Genomic DNA, 25701 nt, shown 5'->3' with positions numbered 1-25701 from the left:
TTATTTTTTAAACCTATTTACGCCTTCACACCTTAGGGATTAAATGTCGCAAAATGGTAAAATAGTGGTTGATTGGATTCCGTATTTTTAATATTGGTACTCCATATATTTTCTTATGATTGATCAGCTTCGGAAATATAATTATTGTTACGATATAATTTGATGAGAACTGGGTTTGTAAGAAGTAGCCGAATTAAGTTTTATTACAGTTTTATTGATTACTAATATTTAAATTAATAATAACTAATTGTACTTAAAATATCTGATCACAAATCACTGAAACTTAAAAATGTTTATTCTCGAGTCACTCAATGTCTGTCAAGTTCCGCAGTTCATACGCCTCACTGAAGCTAGGCTCAAAAATTGTTCGCCTCTCACCATGCGCCTGTCCAAAAGTCATTGGATTCAACAGACTTCGTCTTCAACTGTCTTTGACTCCAAAAGTTTTTGGATTCAAAAGTCATTGCCTCCAACAGTATTTGGCTCCAACTGTCATTGGCTTCGACAACTGAGAAACACTATCATGAAAGACTTCCTTCCTTCTCCTTGATGTCTTGCGAAACCATCCTTCTCTTGCGATCATGAAAGAGCATCCCGCATTCCACATAAAAAATTAATAATATTTACCACTATGCAACACGTCGTACCATCTGTGTTGAAAAGCAGAACTACTTACGACAAGTTTCTTGTATATTACAAATTAGCTTTCGCTGATTAAAAATTAAAAACAAATTTATTTAAGTGATTGTTCCAATTTAAAACTCTCAGTTTGCATCTGACATTAGTCGCAGAAGCTAACATTTATCCTGGTTTGTTGCCTGTAGCTGTATCAAGAAGACACCGCTGTAGATAAGGCAAGGAGTTTGCCTTGAGAAATAATGCTAAACCACATGAGAGAAGCGAGTGTATTTTGGGTCTTTGCCAAAAATTATTTGGTTGGAGTCAGTGTCAGAAATCCTATGGTCGAAGATATTTCTTGCGTAAACATCGCAAGACGTGTACAACTTAGCTGATTGAAAATGACGAGAACGGGTGTACACACCGAGGAATTGGAGCGAAGGCAAAATATTAGACGACTATATTGATTACGAAGAATGTTAAAATGCTAATGACAAAAAAAAAAACTATTCCTTTCTCGCTAATAATTTAAAATTTGAAACTTACAAGAAAAACCTTCATGAGAAAATGAAATTATATTTACACCAAATTCTAGTCCCCCATAAAATTGCGAACCACGGAGAACGACCTGAAGCTGACAAGATCGAAGACTGCGATGAGACATCTGAAGCTGACATGATAGAAGATTTTGATGATACATCTGAGGCTGACACGATATAAGACTGTAATAACGTACCTGAAGTCCACAAGACCGAAGACTGTGATGAAGCACTGAGACCAAAACGTTGGAAACGACGTGTTAAAATAAATTATTCTGATGAAGCTTGTGATAATCACTGGGTCCATGACGAAAGTGACCTTGAGGCTAGTGTTAAAACGGAAGACTTCAGAGATCTAAATAATATTTATTATAAACATTCAAGGAAGATGATAGCAGCAGAAGAGATTGATTACGCATCATGGGAAGATCCTAAAATATGGGTCGACAGGTTAAGACTTCTACATGCTTTGCTTTGTGTAGGAAACTATTCGCACATCAAAGAAGTATTCTTCATACTCAAATAACTGAGGAAAGCTGACTACATTCAAGAATTACTTGTATTACTTGCATGTGTATAAAATTGAAAAAAAAAATTATATATTGGTTTTTCAAAGTGTTTGTTTTTAATTTTTATAAATCTGATTTCTAAGTAATGCCGAGTTCTCGTAATCCAACTTCTAACTCAAAGATGTAAAAATCATTACAATGACTGACATAATGGAGAGTAATAATACAGTAATTTCAGCAATCAGGCCAAGTTGGATCAAAAAAATTGCAATTGTAATCATTTGGAGTCTAATGAAGCTAGAGCAGTTGGAGAACTTAGAGAAATTGGAGCACTTGGAGTAAATTGAGCAGTTGGAGCTGTTGGATAATTTGAGCATTTGGAGCATTGGATCTTTTTGAGAAATGGGAGCATTGGAACATTTGGAGCTGTTTATCAATTAGAGTAATTTGAGCATTGGAGATTTTAGAGCAAAGGAGCACTTGAGTCTGGAACACTTGGAGCTGTTGATCAATTGGAGCAATTTGAGCATTTGAGCTATATGAGTAATTGGCGTATTGGAACACTAAATATTTCTGGAGCCATAGACAGTTGGAGCTATAGATTTTTGGAGCCAAAAACAGTTGGTGCCAAAGACATTTGAATGCATTGTATCCTACCGGATCTTGCGACCGATCGTATCCTACTGTTTATTCTGGATCGTTATGTCTGTGGTCAGGTCGATTGGCCTCGTGGTCGGATACATCTGATATATAGTCTGACATTGTACATGGCCTGGCCTCGTGGCTAGAAGACACTTGGCCTACACGCCTATTATTGTACAAGACCTGGTTGGAAGGTATTCAAGTATCGAAAAATTAGACTGCCAAAAAACAGAATTAAAAAAATAATTTAAGCATTAGTTACTTTACTGAACAAGAATTGAAAAAAGTACGGTGATCGGTCGAGGTAATCATTATTTTAATGATAAATTGTTTTAATGATTTTTGGATTTTTTCCGTGAATTTCTAGCTAAATAATTACGAATTGTCAAGAGGGTGGTCAATATGTCATCATCGGCTTAATGGAGGCTGGTGGATGAGGAATTTCAGCTTCTTTAAGGACTTTCCAATATATTTATTAAAATTAATTTTTTACCTAGAATAATCATTTTTTTGTATCGAACAAGGATCGAACCAAGCACTGTAATACATCGAACCAATAAATTAATTAATTTCTGATTTTATTAACGAACTCTGGATTTCTTCCCGAATTTCTAGATAAATAATTACGAATTTCCAAAATGGCGCACAAATGTCAAGATGTTGGGCGCCACAGTAATAAATTATTACTGTACTCTATCGGGTAAAAATTAATCTAACATGGTGGTAGCACACTTTAGCAGACCAAAACAAGATGGCGGCATCCAGCAGACGAAAACAAGATTGTGGACGTGACGTCATATTAGCTGGCCATACACACACACACACACACACACACACACACACCTTGGCATTAGTGGTGGGAGGTCAGTCTGCTGTTGGCTTTTGTGGAGGAAGGATCTGTCGCCATTTGTTTTGGTCTCGCCGAGTTAGAATCGGGGACTCCATGACTTAAGCGCGCTTTTGTAACTAAAATTGTTATTAAAATTGTTTTTAAATAATTTTTTATAATTTTTTTCCAAATTTTTTAGATAACTATAACGGATATTAAATATGGTGGCTATGACGTCATAATATAAGATGGCTTAAAGTTTTTATTAAAAAATTTAATAGTAATTTTTTTAATTTAAAATTTTTCCCGATAATTGCATAAAAAATATGGTTTTTCAACCTGGAGGCAGTAACGAAACTTGCAACGATTAAGTCTTTGCCTTCAAAATGGCGACCGTAACATCCTAATTGTCAAGGTCATGACCTAAGCGGCTTATGGCGGCTTGCCTATCGAGAATTTAAGCCACTTTGAGGAATTTTCAAGTCGTTGACAATTTCTGGAATACAAAGGCAAATTTCCCTCGAAACGGAAAATTTTTCCTCGAAATAAGCAATTTTTATTTTCCCGATTTGTTGAGATTTTTTGGCGTTTCCCTCCCTCTAAAACCTGAAAAGTTTGGTGAATTTTGGCGAATTTTGGGCAAATATTAAGCCAATGTTTTTCCATTTTTGTCAAATTTTGCAGTTCAAGGTCAAAGGTCAAGGTCATCCGTCATATAAGATGGCCGCCGTGACGTCAGGATTCAAGATGGCGAACTCAATCCTCTCAATTCTTCTGAGGAACACTGCCGCAGGGGGAACTATTATACACCACTTAGGATATCTCCCGCCCTCCACCCCACCAACTTCCACTCGAACGCCACTGAAAGGATTATTTGAGGGGCGCAGACCAGCGCGAAGGCAGGGCACCAGGTGGGCCGAGGCGACCGCTGCGCCGTCAGGCACGCCATGTTGTAAATAAGCAGATACGCCCTCGCCGTGAGACGCGGTGTGTCGGCGGGGAATCCCGAGCGCTGAGCCGCGCGGATTACACCAGGCGACGGACGGCTTACATCTGGCGACACGGACCACAAACAACGGTTCGATTCCGCGTTCCTTTCCCGTCGTCGTCTCTCCACGTCCGGCCTTGAGGCGAGTGTAACAAACTACAGTCCGTGTCGCGTGCCTTGTCTCTCACTCGTCAGTTCTTAAAGTGTAGTACTATTGGTATACGTATTTTGCCTCAGTTATATCAACAGTGTTTGTAAAAACATAAACAATAAAAACAGGAAAATTTTGTGTTTTCATGCATTTCTGATGATCTAAAATTCATTTGTGTGCCTTCTGATATTGGTTAAGTGTTAATCTGGAAGAATCTAGGCCTAACTGAAGACTCTCAATCAAAGCAGTATCCAATCACAAATTACCCTGTTGAGACTCATTACAAGTCAGCAGCCAATGAACGAACGATGTTTACCCGAGTATGCAGAGGAATAAAATTCGGACTATAATATTCATATTGTGAGAAATGTAGCTATGAAGTTGGAATTGATTACTAAATTTCTGAGTGTGTTTGCTAAACTACGGTTAAAATTTTTACATATTTAACACATATGGTCTTAACACATACTGCACATATAACTGCTAATTTGGAATAATTTATAAAAACAAAAAATCTTGTAATAGGTTATGTGACATCAAATGTTATTTAAGAGTTTTTTTTTTTTTCATTTTACGAATCATACGTTTTTCAAAATGTATGTACACGCACACATTTTAAATATTTCAGGGCGGAAAATCTTTTTTCGTAACAAAATATGTTAGAAGAACGGAAGAAAGCTGCTCATGGGTCATTACAGTGAGCTACATTTTGTGAATATCTGTATTTCAATCCAGGCAAAGAAACGGCTAATTACGCAAGGCTGGTGTCAGACTGGAAACAATAGCAAGCACTTGCATAATTTACTGCACTCTAATGAGGGACCAGAGTTTTGGCCAAAAATACATGCCCCTAGAAAGTATTACGTCTGGAAAAATTCGCGTGTTCATTGACCCCCAGGATAAACTCCACTATTTTAAATAATTTTTGCTTTATAAAGCATCTTGATAACAAATTTAAATTTAAAGAGATGTTTTCAAAAATTATTCATTTAGTAGCTCTTTAGAATCTATATAGCACTTTCTTGTTTAGTTTAAGCATGCCTTTGTTCGCAAAGCACGGTGCAGATAAAATCAATTTGCACTTACCTGGAACGAAGTACCAAATGCGATTCAGCCTATCTTGTTTAGTCACGAACTTTGTACTTCCAGTACGTGCAAAACACATTTAAAAGCTTTATGCTAAAACTACTCCTTTGCAGCACAGCATCGGACTTCATAATATTATTTGCCAGTGAGGGAGAGATGTTCAAGTAAGAGCATTATTATAGTGTTGGTTATATTAGGTCTTATTTTTTTTTCTGAGCGCCATAAGTACAGTAGAGAAAAGTCTAAATACACGCTCAACCTTCTAAATATTGCTGGGTGTTACGTCAATATTGCCGAAGTTATTTTTCGTTTAACAGTGCCACACTGAGAGCGTGGTTATTGGCAAAATGATAAGCAAAATACTTCTCTTAAAAAAAACGAGTTTTATACACAGTAAAGAAAATATAATGCATGATTTATAACATTCTTATTTGGAACAAGTTGTAGATATATTTTTACCAAAATAAAATACTGAACATTTTCTAATACATTCATTGAGGATATAAAAAATGCAAACTTTAAAAATATGTTAATAATTATTTGGAGGCTACATTATTCCCTGTAAAATTTTATGTACTGCACATAATTGTTTGCCACAATGATGCTGTTCATTTGTAGATTTACAACAAAAAAAAATCGGCAAATTTAACACAGACTAACTATTTCGCACTTTAAGTTAAATTTTGTATTTTGAAACAATTTTTAGCGAGGGTTTAGTTTTTGGTGGTTGATTATAGTTTCCCGCCTGAGGCAGGGTCTACATGGATGTAATGGGGCTGACACTCATAGGAGCTGGCTGCCCTATCAGAGGGAGAGACGTGTCATTCATACCAGCCTGGAGAATCCGTGAGGTGAATTAGGGTGTGGAGCAGTGACGGGATGAAACCGTGGAGGAAACCTGAGTACTCAGAGAAAACCGCAGGTCACGGCAAGTCCGTCACGTTTCCCACTTGCGTAAATTCAGGTTCCAACCCGCCACGAATCAAACAAAGCGCGACTTGGGGGAAGGTGAGTATCCTAACCCCTCAACCACATTTATGTTTTATTTTTTATGTAACCCCGAGTCATTGTATTATTGTGGTTGTTGTTGTAGTTGATGGTGTACGTGAAAGCGTCGAGGAGACGATTAGTACAACACAAATTAAATCCATGTCTTAACCGAGATTCGAACCCAGAGCCACCGCACCGCAACCCAGTGCGTTGCTGACTGTGCTACGGATACCGACAGACCACTCAGCCTTCCTGTTTGTGATGATGAAAACAAACACATTTTTTTTAAAAGATACGTTTGATTGTGTTTATTATTGACTGTTGTGATCCAAAATTCTACCTGATGCTGCATAAAAGGAACATCGCAGTAGAGCGGGAGCTAGGCGCGGTGTTCGCAGAAACCATAGCCGTGAAAATAACTCGCAAACGCCGTCAAAACAACAGAAAGTAGTCGGCATTGTGTATTCGATGAATCGCTTCCTTCCTTCGCTTCAGATCAAACACCGAAGTTTGGTATCAAAGTAGGCAATTTGCCACAGTCAGCTGAATTATTTAACGGAAAATGTTCTAGCAGCGGTGAAATTGGAAAACGGAAAATATTGAAAATGATCAAGAGGTAAGTAATTATTTTTTGTTTTACTTTCTGAGGGTTATAGTAGCAATCATTAAAAAAAAAAACTTACGGTTGAATTCTGACTCGGCCTGTATTTGACTACCAGGTTAGATACCACAGAACTTTTATTACTCGAGGAAGAGTAAACGTTTTTTTTGTGCAACAACCACGTGTAAATATGCGCACTCTAAAAATTTGTGTTTACCATTGTCTTGAGGTGTTTTAGGAAAACAAAAAGGTCCAGTTAATTAAGGGGAAGAAACAAAGAGATGCCTCAAAGGTAGTCCTACGGAAATATATAGGTACCACGAAATGGTAATAGTATCTATAACTATAGTCAGTCAGTCGGAAAATAGATTATTTTTGTAGCTGTGCTGTCAATAATAGTGAAAGACGAGAAAATTAAAATGTGATTTAAAATTTTGTTTGCATCAAGGATAAAATGAGGCCAGTATAATTTTTTTAAAAGCGAATATAAAATAATCACCATATATTTTTAAATATTCCTATCAAAAAATAAAATACTTATTTATTGATTATCAGCCGAAAGCAATGTGTCAATTTGCACAACTGTTTCAACTGATGACAAACTATCGGGGATGTTCGTAGTTATAAAGAAAATGATTAAAATAATTTCTGAAATTAGTGTACAATTTGTTTACAAATTATTTTTTTTTACGTCAAGCACAAGTTGTGCTAATGACACCGATATAATGCATTCAATACCATTATAAAACCCTTCCATTTTCATTAATTCTCCTTATAAATACCATTCAAAAATTGAATTTATATTTCTAATAATAAAACATTTGAATTTAACTGGAGTAAAAAAAAAAGGTTTTGCTTAGTCGTATTAAGAAAAAATCAGATTCATTTCAGCTTTATATTCTCAAAACATTTTCCTTATGACTTGCGCAGAAAATGTTTGGTCGGAAATCAGTAAAACATGTTAAACATATGTATTTGTGAATAATATGAGTTAAGTGATAAATTTAACTCTGTTTAAAACTAAAAGACAAAAACGGATCCGTGCTAGGAAATTTGAAAATTGATGACACCTTTGCTCCCTGTGGTGAAAACATAACTTATTTAAGACTCTCTTTATCAGTCAAAGCAACGTAGCTGAAGGTTTTAACATCCACTTTTCAAAGAAAGAGCATTAAAAATTTCCATGCCGTGTCTATAGCAAGCCTGAGTCATTTAATTGGTCGTGGGTTCTATGTTTGTGGCAAGCTGTAAAGGAAATAGTTTTATTCCAATAGTTTTTCACACGATCCTTTCTACCAGTAAAGTTTAGGAGGCCAACTGAGAGTTAAAACACTCCAAATGTCTGTGTTTCGTGATTGTTCAAGTTTCTTTCAGGTTTCTATCAGCTCACAACCACAGAAATTCATTGATGTCGGGTCCTGAATGGCCCAGTCAAATAAGGCAGACGGTCGCCAGTTAAAAGGAAGAAACCGCTGGCGTGGTCATGCCATATTGCAATCTACTGGGGGGTTTAGATATTTTTGAAAAAAAAAATGTTTGCTCCTAGTCATATGTCATCCTTACGAAACGTAAAATTTGGCAGTAGACAATGAACAATTAACTTCGAGTTATTTAGGTAAATACTTGTGAATTGTAGCCTGGCACCAGAATGAGACGTGAATTTCGCTAAAATGTAAGCTTTTTAATGAATGGAACAGAAATATTCATGAAAAATTTACAGATATTTGCAAATTTTTTCATTCAGAGGAAAACAATTGTATCACTACAAAATAGTGTTCGAAGTAATACTGGATTTGATTTATTACTCGGGCATTATGCTTTGTGCTGTCACAGTACCTCCGGTAGTTGAAGTTATTTATAAACAATTCTCTGAATAGCTTTCCAGTATCAACTGCGCACATTCAGTACACATTTTCAATGTATTTCTCGTAGTGTTAAAAACTATTTCTTGGTAACTGGTTTCCAAAGGGATTTTTTTCGTAAAAGTACAGAAAATTGTTTTCTGTGTAGTTCCTAGATAAGATTCACCTCCTTCCTTGGAAAAGAAAAAGGGGACTGGATATCACAACGTTTGCTTTAATTGCGGAAGTAGGCAAAAGCCCGCAGGGAGTAAATTTGTTTGGCTCTGGAAGGCTCTTAAGAAAATGTATGCATAACCAGGCGGCGCAAGGGCATTTTCTGCCCTCATTATATATCTGTTAGTCCCCTCCAACCTGTCGGGCGAGCCTCAGCCGTGATGCTATGACTTCCACGGGAAATAATTACCACATCGTCAAACCATTTTAACCTTAACCCTTCTAGTATTTTTTGTTTACTGAAGAAGCTAATTTATATAACAATTAAAAATATTAAGTTTATAAAAACCTTGGAGATATGAGTCATAGCGTACATTCTTGGGGACATTAAATTTTTTGGCAATGAAATAATTAAATAATACATTAAAACATTAAATGCAAAATATTACATAATAATATTGTTAAAATTATAATTAAAATTTTTTTTAAATTTAAGAAAAATTGCTTGGATGGATTAGGAAATAATAAAATTAAATCTTAGGACTTGGTAAAGTGGGGGCTGAAAAGGTTTAAACTTAAGAAGAGAACTGGTTACAGACTATATAGGAATCTTAAAAAATTGACTATATATTCTTAAACTTACCGGCACTAAGTTTTATTAACTGAAACACAAAACGCAAAAGAACCATGTTAGATTTTTAACAAACATTCAAAAACTTTTAAGTCCACAGCAAAAAACACTTCTCGTCATTCCACGACCCTTCTATCCTGTTTGCATCATGTTACAGAATATATGATAGTCTAACTAAGGCAGATGCAGTTATCTGGATCTGTGAAGTATCCTTCGTTTATTCGAGGCGTTTTTTTTATTGAAAAGTCCGTAAAAGAGCACTGCGAAAAGGCAGTCGTGTTTCGCGAAAATGTCAAGGGTCAATTTATTTCCTGGTTAATACAAAAAAAAAATATATTCTGTACTTTTACAAAAGATTCCTTTGGAATTCCGTTTCCAAGAAATAGTTTGTATTACAACAATATAGAATTTGTAACTTGACACAACACAAGGCTATGGTTATTTTTGCAAATATGAAATACGTTTTTCAAGATAATACTGAGTTTTTCTTACGATAATGGCACGTAATCATTATTTTAATAAATGATGTTTCGTTCAAGAAAAATATTTTTTAACCATGGTAAATATTCAATAATTGGATTTTAATTTGTTCAATCATGCTTATTATGCGCACAGTTAATACTCAAAAGCTATTCAGGTAATGGGACAACACAAAGGATAAATGGTAAGAATCCGAACCTAGTAGGTATTACTGCAAACTCTATTTTGTAGTGATACAGTTCTTTTGATATAAATGTTCAAACTCACAAATATATGTATTTTACATGCATATTTCTGTTCCTTTACAAAAAATATTTACAGTGTAAACGATTAGATATAAAAAACAGTTTCTAACGCAGTAGCTCATATTTATGATAAAATCTTCCGGTATCAAACAGACCACAGCAGCAGTATCGAAGCGAACCGTGGACTATCAATAGTACAGCAACGCGTGTTTGTTTTGGTCCAGCCAATGGTAGCTGCCTCGCGACTTCTAGCCGATTTTAAGAAAATTATAGGAATATGTGCAAGAAAAGGTATCTGGTTTTTATCTTCATGAATATTAATAAGTATGTAGGAAATTCTGTTTGACATTACAATAAAAATTTACAGTTTTATTCTGAGCTTGATGGAATTTTGTAAAGTTGAACTTCAAAACAAGAGGAAGGCTGACGCGTGGAAATTTGGTAAACCAACCTCATCCCCCTTTCCCAACCTTTAAAGCAAAAATTTGCTTACTTAACTTGCAAAATAAGAGGAAAATTAGAGTCTAAATTTATTTAAAACGAAGAACTACCGTCCCCCTTCCAAATTCCTTACTCAATATTTTTTGTACTTCTTGATGGGATTTTGCGTAGGCCTACGTGACTTCCAAAATAGGAGGGTAAATTACGTCTACAGCTGATTCCTAAAAAAAAAAAACCTTCTCCCGCCCCTCTTTTCCATTCCTTCCCCCTTTCAGTATCCAGGCCCACTTTGAATTTTTTTTTGTAAATAGAACAGAAATATCATTGTCAAATAATTTCAGATATTTGTAAATTTGTACCTTTACATGAAAACAACTGTTTCACTAAAAAATAGTGACCGCAGTAATGCTGTGTTAGGATTCTTACCTATGCATTTTTAAAACGTTCCATGAATAGCTTTACACAAGCACGATTCAACAAAATATAGTAAAATTTTCAAATATTCGATTATATTTTCAAAGGTTTGAAAATAATTATGCTTGAATCAACATAAATGATTAAAATATAAAAGAATTATGCGCCAATTTTTGTAACAAATACGCACTATTATCACGAAAAAAATATTAATATAAGCTATATGCTAAAATAACCATAGCCATGTGATGTACAAAGATGAAAAATATTTTTTTGTAGATTAAAAACTATATATTGGCAACTAGTTTCCGAATGAATTTTTGTAAAAGAACGGAAATCAATTTTTCTGTGGATTTACATTTCTTTCCATGGAACCACCATTAAATTAAATTTTTAAAAATAAAAAAAATTACTCTTTTATATTTGAATTACTCTGTAAACGGCTTGACTTGCTATTAGTATCAACAGCGCACAGGAGCAATCACGATATTCACTCGTAAACGTCATGGCCAGTTCCAAGTGGTTTGCCGAAGAGTCAGCACGCCGGATAGTTGGTTTGATTACGCTCCGGACGGACAAACGATGAACAAAGTTTACCCTCGAACTTTGCAATCAAAGGTTCTAAATATATATCACGACAAGGTTTGTTTTTTGGTATTCTGTCTTAATAATATATGCAGATTTATTCGAGTTTGGTAAACATTAGAACAATTAAACTTGAACCAAAATAACTAAACATACCCGCCTACAACAAAACCTCTTCATTCTGCGTAAAGCTAGGGTATAATTACAGAAGAAAAAAACTTTTACGAAAATATGCAAAAGTTACGTTATTATCTTTTCCTAGCATCGTAAAATATTGAACCTAAATTTTGATTCATCCTATGTGTTGAGTTATATAGTTATAGATATTCACCTTAAAATTATAGTTTTTTTTTTATCTCAATGTTTTGGGACTGTTACTTTAAGACTATCACAAATTATGTTTGATTCGAAATTTCGCATCAAATATGTTTTAAAAATTATCAGTTATTTTTTTAATTCAGGCAATTATTCTTTTTTAAAAATTTTAATTGACTATTTACGTCATGATCAGTTACTGTAAATTTATAATTATGTTTTTCTACAGCAGGTGTATGCATATAGTTTCACTTCTACAGTCACATAGTCGATACGTTTATTCATAAATAACTAAACCTAGAAAATAAAATTAACCATTTCAGTTAATTAGTTCACTAAAGTGGACAGTGTATCTCATTAATACGTGGAGTTTATCAATGTGTGAGGATCGTGGTGTACATTCTAGCCAACCAGAAGCCTAAAAATACTTCAGTATTGAGCTTTTGAAAAAACCCATGATTTAAATTACATCCCCTGCTTAAAATTACTCTGTAATTTTTTTATGGTTTCTTAAAATAAGTTGGTTTGCACGTTTGCACGTGTGGCCTATTTAAAAATTACTCTGTAAATTTTTTAATGGTTTCTTAAAATAAGTTGGTGCACGTTTGCACGTGTGGGTAAAGATATTTAACAGTACAAATTTATTTTTAATTCCTACCAAAATAAGTGATATCTAAATTAATTTTAAATACCAACAATTATTTTTAGTTCTGACAGTTAAATGTCTGTAACTAATACATTGTGAATACGAGGATAAGATAATTACAGAAAAACTGGATTAAGATATGGAATAATTATGTTTACTTAAGACATATAAGATATTTTTACTTTGAAGGTAAAAAACACCATGAACATTTTAAACAAAATATTGTTGGCACCATGTAAACTATTCACATTTTTTGCTCTATGGGTTGATATTAGACCACTCATTCCTATTTTGTTTGAAGTGCAATATTTATATACAAAGGAATAACACAATATTACCTAAAAAATTTTAAAACTGAAAACATAAAACTGTTATCTTTAAAATATTATTATTTGGGTCTAAAAAAAAAAGAATTTTGGTACGGTTTTAAAATTTCGTAAAGCAATTCCAACTACTCCCGAAGAAACTAAAAAAAACAATTACAATAAATTTTAAATAAATCTAAAACTCTCTCTTGTAAAAAGTTACAGTCTTGTGATATGGTGTCCCATATCTCTGAGTATGTATGTAAATATATAAGGGTATTTATACAGCCACACATTTTTAATGCTTGTGCAAACCATGTGCAGGCTTGCATTTTTGTTATAGATGTAATGATTTTCTCAGCGTAAGCTAAGAAAGCAGTAACTTTTATTTTTTCTCACTATAAGTTACAAATATTTATACATCTCACAAAATAAAATACAAAATGAATCTTAGCAGCTGTCCAGCTCAAACAACGTAGATTTATAACAGTGAAAGAATATTTGAAATAGGACTATTATTTTTTGAATTACTTCTTACAAACAAATTCTCTCTATGGCTTTATAATATTAAGTAATTAGTATAGATGACATATCTTTTTGCGAACTATACATATACACAAAACAAGATTTAATGGATACAAATAAGCTAACGAAAAAGTGTTGACCAGCAATGGCACATGCATTGCCTTATTGCCATGCCAAAAACATTGCAGTAATAGTGCTTCACCACGCCTGTTGATGGTTAGTACGTATGTATTAGAATCTCCGTCATCAAACACAGTCACTACCATAACATACAGTCATTTAAAAATGTTTTCAGAATGAAACCACTACAGTGAAAAAAATTCTATGTTTTTACAAAATATTGCTTTATAAATCAGTTGCCAAGAAATAGTTTGTAATACTACAAGAACGATATGGTAACCTTAAGAAAAATAGAACATAATTTTATATTTTAATCTTGTTTAATAAAACTATAATATTTTGAAACCGCAGAAAAGATAATTGAACATCCAGTTATTGTACTTAATTTTGTTTTATTATGCTTATTAATGAGCGCAGTTAGTACTGGAAATATACCTATTCAAGGAACGGTTTACAGACAGCTTTAACTGTAGGAGGTGTATTGGGAAAACACAAAGCATAAAGGCCAGGATAAGAATCCGAAACCATTATTACTGCGACCAATATATATATATTTTTAAATTTATTTTGGTTTTCATGCGAAAAAAAAAATTCAAATACAAATCACAGCGTACGCTTGAGGGAATACTATTGTGCGTCCGTACGACATGCGGCAGACCATGCGGTGGGAATGAACGGTGACCGTGCTAACATGCGGACGTGGGTGCGTGCAGGGAGGGGCCTAGTGCGGTAGGCACGCAGTCACCTTCCTGGCACCGCGCTGCGTCATCTTCCAGGTGCCGGACAGCGGCTTGGCGGTGATCACCAAGTAGCGCTCCACGGCGATAGCTGCGAGCGTCACGATGGACAGCAGGCCGAAGTAGCCCACGCCGCACGCGTAGAGCATGCAGCCTGCACAGGCGAGAAAAAAAAAAAAAATTGGTTGTCTGTAAAGTCGGTTTACGGACGATATTTTAACGTGACAACGTCATAACAAAACATTGACGAAATGATTGCATACTTTTATGAATGAAATTGAATCATTGTTATTGAAATATCACTATTTTGTATGGATACAAAGAAGGAGTGAAATGAAATTTACAATTTAATTGATAAATTTACTTTTATTTGCACTCATTAATTCAAATATGTTTATTACTTTGACGAAGAGATAATTTTAACCATAACTTTTATACATGTTTGCTATTTAACTTCTTACAATCTGTGTTATTCTGTAGGACTATGATAGGAAAAGTAGGAAACGAATGGGAGTGTTTCAAGTTTCATGTGCCCCGAAAAAGTGAAATCGATGGTTGTTCCAATCGAGTGGAAGAGAGATAGATGCGGCGCAAGCGTACAATGAGCGTAACGGGACACAGCGTAACGGGACAATGTGCGTTACGGGATACTTTTTCGTGCGTGCAGCCGGCGTTCATCGATTTATTAGACTTTGTCACGTCAATAAAAAGAGCACGTGTGAACCCAACTCAGAATAGGTTTATATCGAAAACTCTGGCCAGTTAGCACTGGCGAAGCGCGGGACAATTCATTGAATTGCTTCCGAACTATTTTACACTCCGCGCCGCTAGATGCCACCACTGTAAACAAAAAAAATTAGTTACACTCCAGACTCCACACCGGCAGGTTCTCTGGCATAACTAGTCCCGCGTAGTTCTTACCAGTTTCCCATATTGTCCCTATTACAATATTTTGGGAAACTCAATACATGTGATACGAGCGAATGATAAGCCTCAAAATATTTAGGTAAAATGTGTGTAATTTTAGCCTGGTACAAGGAGACGGGAATTTCGCAACACTAAATTTTTTTTAATGAAACAGAAATATTACAGATATTTGTACATTTGTGAATTCACACGAAAACAACTGTATCACTACAAAATAGAACTCGAAGTAATACTGTGTTCAGATTATTACCAGGCAATTATGCTTTGTGATGTCCCAGTACCTCCAATAGTTAAATTTATTTGTAAACTGTTCCCTGAATAGCTTTCCAGCATTAACAGCGCACATAATATGCATGATTAAAAAAATTATGTCAAATTGTTAAATATTTGATTATTATAACCAAAGTTAAAAATATATGCTTGGATGAAACATTAATTAATATATAAAATAATGCGAAATTTTAGTAAAAGATACTCAGTATTAATATTGAAAATATATTTCATATATACAATAATAATTGTAGCCATGTGTTGTGTAAGTTGCAATATATTTCTTGTAGTATTACAAACTATTTCTTGGCAACACTGTTTTCCAAAGAAATATTTTTTGTGTAAGTACAAAATTTTTTTTTTTCCTATGTATTGTTAGGACATGGTGTCTTACACCACTGGGTGGTAAAGCAATAACTGTACCAATTTTTTTAAACGATTTACCTTTAAAAAAACTTGCCATCGAATAACACATATGAGATATTAAGAAAAACATGTCTCACAGTCTCTGTGCAAGGTCCATAAGTCGAGAATAAGGTATGAACGGCGTAGCACTGCAGTGCTGCCATACTCTGCTCTGAGCCTCAAATATCGCAGTTCTCCTTCCATACATGAGTTGCCCTGCCCTTCTCGGAGCCTCAATTCGCGCAGTTTCCCTTCCATATATGGGCTTCCCTGCTCTAAGCCTCAATTATTAAGTTCCCTGCCAAACATGAACTGCCCTGCTTTAAGCCTCAATTAGCTCAGTTAACCTTACAAACATGCGTTACCGTGCCCTGCTCTTAGCCTCAATCCACGCACTTCCTTTTTCATACATGAGCAGCCCCACCCTGATTTACCCTCAATTCGCGGATCTCCCCTTCCATATAGCTGCCCTTCCCTGCTCTGAGCCTCAATTCGCACAGTTCCCCTTCCAAACATTTTCTGCCCTTTCATGATCTAATCATCGATTCACGCAGGTCCACTTTTAAATATGACCTGCCCTGCCTTGCTATGAGTATCAATTTGCGCTGTTGCCCTTCCAAACATGTGCTGCCCTGGTATGCTTTGAGACTCAATTCACGCAGTTAACCTTCCAAACATGAGCTGACCTGATTGGTTCTGAGCCTCATTTCAAGCTGTTCCAAATTCAAAATTGTGTTTCTCTGTTCTACGATGAACCACAATTAGCGCATTTCCTTTCCAAACAAAACCTGCCCCACCCTGCTCTGCTCTCAGCCTCAATTTATCAGTTCCCATTCCTAAATGAGCTGCTCTGCCCTGTTCTGAGCCTCAATTCGTGCATTTTCTCTTCCAAACTTGAGCTGCCCTGCCTGCGACACACACACATGCGCACCCGGTGCAAGGGCTAGCGCAGTTGCTTTAAACGGCCACAAAAATTGCACTTGAAGCAAAAACAAGTGCTGAATTGTAGTGGAATGGTAGTGTTGATACGGTCATAGCAGGGGGTAATACAAATAACGGAAGGAAGGCAGAATGGTGGTGAATATTATAATGCGGAAATAAGTTACGGAAGAAGTAGAAGAAAAAAACGGTAGAACAGTCTGGCTCAGGCTGGATTTTTGGGAGGGGATAATTTACCGTATTAAAATTTGTCACCTTAAATTTACGAAGGACCAGGTTACTGATTACTCAGAGATCATCTTAAAGTTACGAATACTGAATTCACTTATTTTGAACATAAATCCACAATAACGTTTCGCAACTGTTCTCATTGGAAACCTTCTATGTTCGTCTGTGCTATCATCGTTATGTTGTCTATAGTACTTGCTTATCTTCTTCGCTGTGTTCATATGTTTGCTGCGTTGTCCAGGTTTGTTGTCTGCCTGCATTTAATCTGTATCGTCACTGTTAGCCCACTGTATTCGTCTGTGTTGTTATATTATTTTTTTCATGACTAAGTTCCTTCAACGATATTCTTATGCTGTATGATATTTATATGTTGAACATTTAATTTCCGTGCTGTCGTCAATGCGTTGTCCATATAACTTGTTTAGTTTCATCGTTGATTACGTTTGTCCAAGATCAGTTGAACCAGTCTTGTTTTATGTAAATTTTTTCTTCATATTTTTATTTCTTTCGGATTTTCGGAATTTTTCCATGACAAACAGTACAAAACTGCAATGGCGTATGTCCGAAAAAGTGCATTAAATCAAAATTCCCCATTGCATGAATCATTTATTGAAATACTTTTAATGCCCATGATTTAACAGATTGGCACAATGTTCTTTCATTACTACGTTATATTTACTTCTCCGTTCTTTGAATTTTAAGACCGTTATATGTGCACTATTTAATGATGTCCATACATGATAAGAGGTTAGATCATATAAAAAAATATTAAATAAAACAAGCTAAAAGTATAAAATTTCTTGGCACGACAAGACCAAAAAAAATTATTTTCATATAAAATTTTTTGCTTACAAAATTTTATAAATAAATCCATATGGAATCGCGGTCAAGAATTTAAGTTGACGAACCAAGCGGCCCTGGTTTGATTTCCGACCGTGTTGGAGCGCCCCACACTCGAAAGTTGCAATTTATGTTACGCTCTGGGGAGTCATCACATCTGCTTACCCGCCCGGCTGTAAATAAGTTACACTTCAAAAAGGTTTCCCTCGTTACAAAGAGGGGAAGATCCTATTACTTTCCATGTAAGCTGTATGGAAGACTCGGAATCTCGTTAGCAACTACCCTGCTCTTATTTAGCCGGCAAGCACGTTGGCTTGCTCCGACAAAAACGAAAATATTATACAATAATCCGTCGTCATTCTTGCCTTTTAAGTTATCCATATTTTTATACTTTCGGGAGCAGCTAGATACTTCATTGTAGGCGCTATAGTCGGACAGCTTCGTTTACTAAACAAAAATACTCAGTTTATTCTGGAAAATGGAATAAAATTTTGATTACAAAGAATCAAAAAAATGAATAGGTAAATATTATTTTACACGGAGAAAATACAAAATAGTTTTAAAATTAACGTAACTTTAATTTTATTCTTATTGAATATATGAATCAGATATAAATATATTAACAATTATATAATTTTGTGGCGTGTTAGTTTGTACTTTGAAAATTAAAAGGAAATATATTCTACTGCTCAAGTATGTAACAATATCAGTGCAAACCAATTGTGGTTTAGTTTAATATCAATGTTAGACAATCTGAAGTCTGGTTTTGTCCCAATTTTGTATTGAATGAAACTCTTTAACAGTTGAAATGTATATTTGTTCGAGGGATATTACTTATGAGCACTATCACAACATAAACAAAAGTAGTTTTTCCAGCCTACCCCAGCGTAAACTGTTTTAGAAATAGTTTTAAAATTTTATTTTATGTTCTCAAAGTAATCACGGAACAAAAAACAAAAATTACTGAATGATATGAGAACTAAAAACTAATTTTTCCTGTTACCTGGTCGATGCAGTAGTATCTACTTACAATCATAATATCAGAAAATTTTGAGGCAAGTTTGATAGACCTGTTGTGTTTTATTCCTGAAATGCATATTTTGGAGAAAAATGTTGTGTAAAAATTGTATTTTTAGATTCATTTTAGTTATGAAAACATAAACCTTGATAGCCTCATATGGACTATCGTTAACCCTTTATATTTTTTGTACGCCATTTGATTTCAGGGTCAACAATAAAATTGCCATTATTGCTACCTGCATCATGGAGAGACTGCCTGTCAGTTCAGAGACAATTAAATCCACTGAGTAATCAGAGAAGACACAGAAATAAAGAGAAAAAAGTCACATCTGTTATAAGTCAAACGTTACAGAAGAATGATATGAATTTTGTACGGTACAAAAAAAATTACAAACATGTTTAAAAGTATGCATGTATATATCAGTAGATGCAAAGGTATAGGTAATCAGGTAAAGAATGTGTGAAAGTACTGGAGTGCCGAAGTATTCAAATGAGCATGTATGCGGGCGAGCAAATATGCGAGTAAGAAAATATTCAGATATTAAAGTGCACAAGTTAGCAAGTATGCAAGTGCGCAAGTATGCAATAATCTCATAGTGCTAACATGCTAACGAATACTGCTTGGTTTTTGTCAAACAATTTGAAAGTAAAATATTATATATTAATTTGCGTTGCATTGTTCGCTACACAGAAGAAAAAAAAATTCTGTACTTTTACAAAATATTCCTTTGGAAACTAGTTGCTAAGAAATAGTTTGTAAAACTAAAATAAGTTTGTTCAACAAATGGCTCTGGTTATTTTCGCATATATTAAATACGTTCTTCCATATAATACTGAGTTTATTTTTACAAAAATTGGCGAATATATTTTTTATTTTATTTGATGTTTCATTCATTAAATTAAAATAAAATATAATTGAATTTTTAATAATTGTACTACGAATAAAGTTCAACGTTTAAAATATACATTTGAAAAACTTAATTTATGGCCCAGGCCTCTCACTCACAGATGTGAGCGGAAGTGAAATGCCCCTGAGATTCAAACTTTAACACCACAAATCAAACAAAAATTAAACTCAAGTTGTTTATTTATAGCACTGTCCCTGAAGACTGCCATCAAACAGTAGAAACCTCTTCCCAAATAATTGAACTAGCGTTACCAGTGTTTCAGTACGTGCGTTCTGCTTCACCACACTACTTAATTGTGATAAGCTTTGTGGGAACATGGACGAAGATAGGTTAAGTGTAATGTACGAGTAAGATAACTTTTTAAGATATTAACCAATTTTATTTTTTACATTTAAAATGTATTTTCAATGATCATAAAATTATTGTTGTATTCCTAAAACCCAACTTGTGCACATTTACTGTCCTTTATCAACAAAGCAATAAACGTCCAATCTAACAAAGATCTCTTATGTGTATGCGTATTGTATATTTATTTTATATTCCTCAATACTATGCAGTGAGATGTAATAATCGGTTTTATTTGTTAGTATATACTTTTTGTAATTGAAATAGAGTAGTGATGAAACGGATGTTCGGTAACTTTTTGGTATCCGGCGTATCCAGCCTAAATTTTCTATCCGGCTGAATACCGAATAATAAGCGAGTATCCGGCCTAATATCGGATTTAAAAAAATACGAAATTTAAAATTTAGGTACATACTTTAATCCACAGAAGAAATATTATCACCATATTTTCATTTTACAACAAAAAATATTAGTACTCGTACTGTACTAAGGGAAAATTTCGGCTAATGAATACAAATTTCTTTGCATTAAAAGGCAACAAACAGTTTCGCTTGTCTTCATAGATACAGCCAATTTTGGAAGAAAAAAAAAGTATTTAACTGTATACGCTGCTGCAGGGTGCTGGAAAATAAATTCTGGAAACTTTGTTATTTTCGGGTATTCTGTAGTATTACCTGACCACCAAATATAAGGGGCACGATAGCGATCAATTCGCACTGACTTCAGATAAAATCCAATCTCACGCGCAATCGCGTTTTTTTCTTGATCGTGAAACCGTCTACTGTTGTTTTCATGTGCTGCCTCATTAAAGCAATCCCAGAACGTGTCATGAGCCTCGCGAGAAACAGCCGACTCTGTCTGCTCTCCTCTACTTGTTTTTAGCCGGTGTTGAAGATGAACTGCTACTGGAGGACTCGTCGCAACACATTTGTATCAATTCCAAAAGAATCTTCTGGCGAGATCTTTCAGCTTCAGCATCCCCCAAGTAGCTTGTTTTAAATCTTGGGTCTAGGTAGGTTGCAATCAAGTAATTAGAGTCTTCACTTAAGGAGTTGAAACGACTTTCTAATTCCACTTTAAACGAGGCCCTCATGTGTGGTAAATCAGGTGTTCTTTGCTCAGTTTCATCTTTATCTAAATATATTTTTAGGCAGCAACGTGAGTTATTATTTCCGACACGCAGGACAGAACAGAACTTATTATTTTGATCATTTCTTCAAAGGGGTTTTCATAGTTTTATATATTGCTCCACCACTCTCGATATGGCCCGTTTTGTTCTAACAGACGTCCTATCATATAAAAATTGGATATCCACCTAGTGCTGATATTTTGCATCAACTAATGCTCGGTTAAATTTAGCTATTTTTGAATCGCCAGAAGATTTTCTTTAGCTAAGCCCGAATTATGAAGTGCGTCTGAAGCGTATGTATGAAACATCTAGCAGAATCGTACTCAGCTAATCGCACACTCTTCACCATGTTAGAGCCACTATTCCTGAATGAGTAAATGTACGAGGCTATGGTAAATTTCCCAGCGGTTCGCGACAGTGCTAAGCTTCTTTGTTATATTTTCTCCAGTGTGTGAACCTAATAAAGGCTTCATTGCAAGAACTCTGTGTTCTAGTTTTAATTCAGGAGATATACAATGAGCTGTGAAACTCAAGAAGCTAGCATTGATGTGTAAGCAAGTCCGTATGCAAGAAGTCACCGAAATTGTGAGAGCACTAGAAATAATACTTTTTATTTTCTTGTAAATTCTGTCGTTGCTGTCAGAAGTGATTTTTCGGGTAATATACGTAGGGCTTGGCAATTTATAGTGGGATAAAGCTTGTTCTGTAAGTCTGGTGAATACGGATCTTTCTACTATGGATAATGGCTCGTTGTCTAGTGCAATAATTTCTGCTATTAAATAATAGTACCTACTTCTTGGCTTTTACGTCATTTATGTCACAAAGAAATTTCCTTTCGAACGATTTTTTCATAGTCAATTGCCATTTTTGCCGATACTGAAGACAAACAGCCCCGGGTTGGGTAAAGGCATTGTAGTAGGCACGACATCGGCTGGATCTTTATTCAGTGCACGGAATTCAGCTGGATGTTTTGTTTCTGTATAATTTTTCATGGCAGAAGTACCTCAAGAAAACGATACCATCAAAAAAACTCTGCTAAAAACGAAAAGTAATTAAAAGTTTAAAACTCGGTGTAAATGATTTTATTGTTATCGTATTGTCTGGGTGATTCAGAATTTTATTCAAATACTATTTTTTTACATAAAAGAATATCAAATTTACACCAATAACGTTAAGAAAATATTTTTAAATAATATTTTTTAAAATATTTTATAGGTACCTGCCATAAAGTAATTAAAAACGAAAGAAAAAGATAAGCTCGTTTTGTTTGGTACATAGGTACCTGCTTTTTTTACTTCACGCCACGATATTTTTTACATTGCATAACAAACAGCAAACTTTTGATCATCACTGTTTATATCAAAATATTCCCATAAAGTTGATCTTTTCTTTACCGATGTTATTTTAACGTCGCTAAATCTGTTTATAATAACATTAAAAAAATATTTTTATAATAACCTCACACTGCAATAGCACATTTTTAGTAGCCTCTAATGATCATATTTGGAATCAATCTAACAAGCCAATGAAACACTTCATAACTTCGCTCATGAACGGAAAGACCTGTGCGAGCTCGCTCGTTACGATGTGCCAGTCGGCAATGTTCGGCCGAATATCCGGCGGTCGGCTATCCGCCTATCCGGCTTCAAGGTTGGCCGTATATCCGGTATCTGGTATCCGACCAGACAGCTATCAGTTTTATCACTAAAATAGAGCTATAAAAAACTAAATATCTGGAAATAAATACTTTCCATAGGTATAAAATGTTTACAAACAAAACAACACTTAAATACTGGTCACAAATAATAAAACATTTTAAATTGTACGCCACCGACGCAAGAAAATCAGGTCGTTTATGAAGCACAAAGTCGCAAGACGTCACCAACACTACAACTTGAAACTGTAAAATAGTTGGAAAAATTATTTCCCTTTATTTGACACTTCATGTTACACGAAAAAAAATGAAACTATTAACTAACAAGTGCCCGTGGTCGAGGGGGCAACCATTACAGGCTGTCGCTGGACTATCAACAGCGCATGTGCGGACTGAAGGGCCTTCGAAACCCGGAGCCCGCCAAGAGTAGCAGGCGGCGGAATGCTGTCCACAAGCTCCAGTTTTGAAACTTGAAACTATGAACATTAGGTTCAAAGAGGTGTTATTATTAAAGGAGAATATTGTTGGAAGTTTGCTTCGTTGTTAATAATTAAGGAATTTTACGTCCTTGATGGAAATTTAATGCGTTTGATAAATGGTGGAAATTAAAATTAAATTCGTCGGATTAAAGATTTAGCAGGAGGGAAAAGTGATTTTTGACATATGGTTGGCCGTAGCTCCTCAGCTCTTGTTGTGTAAGGTCAAGGTCACCGTGATCATGTTTTGTATTTATATTCTAGTATTAGTAATATTCTGGTAATTAATGGTGATATTTAATTATTTTATTGAAAATAGCTTGTTAACTATGTTTTCAATGGTTTTCACTTTGCTGGCTAGGTTATTATATGCATATGTAAGTGTGATTTTTAGTATTTGAATGTATTTAAATTTTATTTTTATAATGATAATTTTTCGAATGTGGTTCATAATGTGTTGATGACCTTTTCATAACAAAGGACAGTGCTATGTGCAAAAAACAAAAAATTAAAAATTGAGGCGCAACGCCTTGACGATCCTTTATCGCATCCTGTGTAAGAGAAAGACAGAGACGTGTCACAGAACCAAGGGCAAGATTGTGACTTGTCACACGGTTGAAGTTAAATTTAAAATGTTGTATTTTATTACATCGCTTGCAAGACTAGTTATTGAATTTATTATAATAAATGAGTTTCTCTAAATAAGAGTATCTTTAGTAAACGTTTTCGTGCAATAAGATGATAATGAGATATCGTGAGCAGTTTTTAAATCAGCTGTGTACTGCTGAAGCTCTGCGCACAAAAGGACGGCCCAGCCACGAGGCCACATCAAGTCTCAATAAAATTCGCGGGATTTTGCTGCCTTTGTCTCAACTGGAGTTGACCGTGGCTGTACTAGGCGAGGTAACATAGTATAGCATTGCTTTGCCTTCCCCAGATTCGAGCTGAACACCAAATCCTGAAACCAGGAAGGAATTTTCCCACAAGTGGAAAGAACGACTCGGCCGAAAATCGAACCCAAGAACCTTTCTTCACCAGATAAAAGCTCCAACACTGATCCAACACGCCATCAAATTCTTCTAAAAAGAATTTTTAAAAAAATATTAAATGTGTTTTGAGGTGTGCAAGACAGCATAATATAATGTGTTTTTTTTTCCTTTGTTAAACAACTTACTTTTTTCCAACCGACATTGTTTCTGGTTTTTGTGTTCGCTTCTCTTGAGTGGTAACAAATTAAAGGGTTCTACTGCACGTCAGTTGGCTTTCCTCACGTGAGTTTTTCCCGGCTGTTGCGAAGACAACGCTAGCTCTGGGCCAGGGAGCAATAACTCTTGTGGCCATCACTCCCCCCCCCTCCCCCAGCCCTTTTCCCACCTGGTTGGTTTCATCACGTTTCCGTGTAAGACGGGGATGGGAGGATAGCATTCCTCCAGGGCAATAACTGCCAAGTGGCCTCGGAGGACGCGCAACTTTTCGGCGCGGGTCCTGCGGCGTGTGTGTGGCCGCCATGCGCGTTACCACAGACAGAGGGACGGGAATTTGGAAGGCACACGCGTATTTGAAACACGCGTGCAAGTGTGCAAGCATACAAGCATACAGGCTTGTACAGGCGAGTGTACAGTTACGTGGATTTGGGGAAGAATGCGAGTGAGAAAGTGTGTGATTTAGCAAGTGTGCGAAAGCACAAATCAACTAGGGCGTAAGTATTCAAGTATGCAGCGTGCTAATTTGCTACACGGAAAATAATGTTCTGTACGTTTACAAATATTTCCTTTAGAAACAAGTTGCAAAGAAATAGTTTGTTATATAAAATAAAATAAAGATATCATAGATTTTTACAACAAATGGCTATGGTTATTTTTACATAAACATATTTCGAGATAATACTGAGTATTTACTTCGAAAATATACACTTAATTTTATATTTTAATTGATGTTTCATTAAGCATATTTTTTTTAAACCAGGGTAAATGTAATCTAATATTCATTAATTTGACTTGAATTTGTTCAATCATGGTTATTATGTGCGCAGTTAATACTGGGAAGTTATTCAGGGAACGATTTACAAATAACTTTAACTATTGTAGGTACCGGGACAACAAAAAGCGTAAATGCCCGGGTAAGTATCCGAACTTAGTATTACTGCAA

General features: G+C 35.2%; 1 protein-coding gene across 1 annotated transcript in view; it reads right to left on the bottom strand.

Moving 5' to 3' along the window:
- LOC134528006 (rhodopsin, GQ-coupled-like) overlaps positions 1-25701 on the bottom strand; it is a gene marked incomplete at its 3' end in the record, with an annotated part of 166760 nt that overhangs the window by 97663 nt on the left and 43396 nt on the right. Inside the window, exon 2 of the mRNA XM_063361164.1 lies at positions 14421-14566. Within this exon, the coding sequence (XP_063217234.1) occupies positions 14421-14566 (146 nt within the window). The remainder of the gene's footprint in view (positions 1-14420; positions 14567-25701) is intronic.

This window comes from Bacillus rossius, chromosome 1 (genome assembly GCF_032445375.1).
Source record: "Bacillus rossius redtenbacheri isolate Brsri chromosome 1, Brsri_v3, whole genome shotgun sequence".
In the NCBI taxonomy this organism is placed as follows: domain Eukaryota; kingdom Metazoa; phylum Arthropoda; class Insecta; order Phasmatodea; family Bacillidae; genus Bacillus; species Bacillus rossius.
This window is presented reverse-complemented; position numbering and strand designations above follow the sequence as displayed.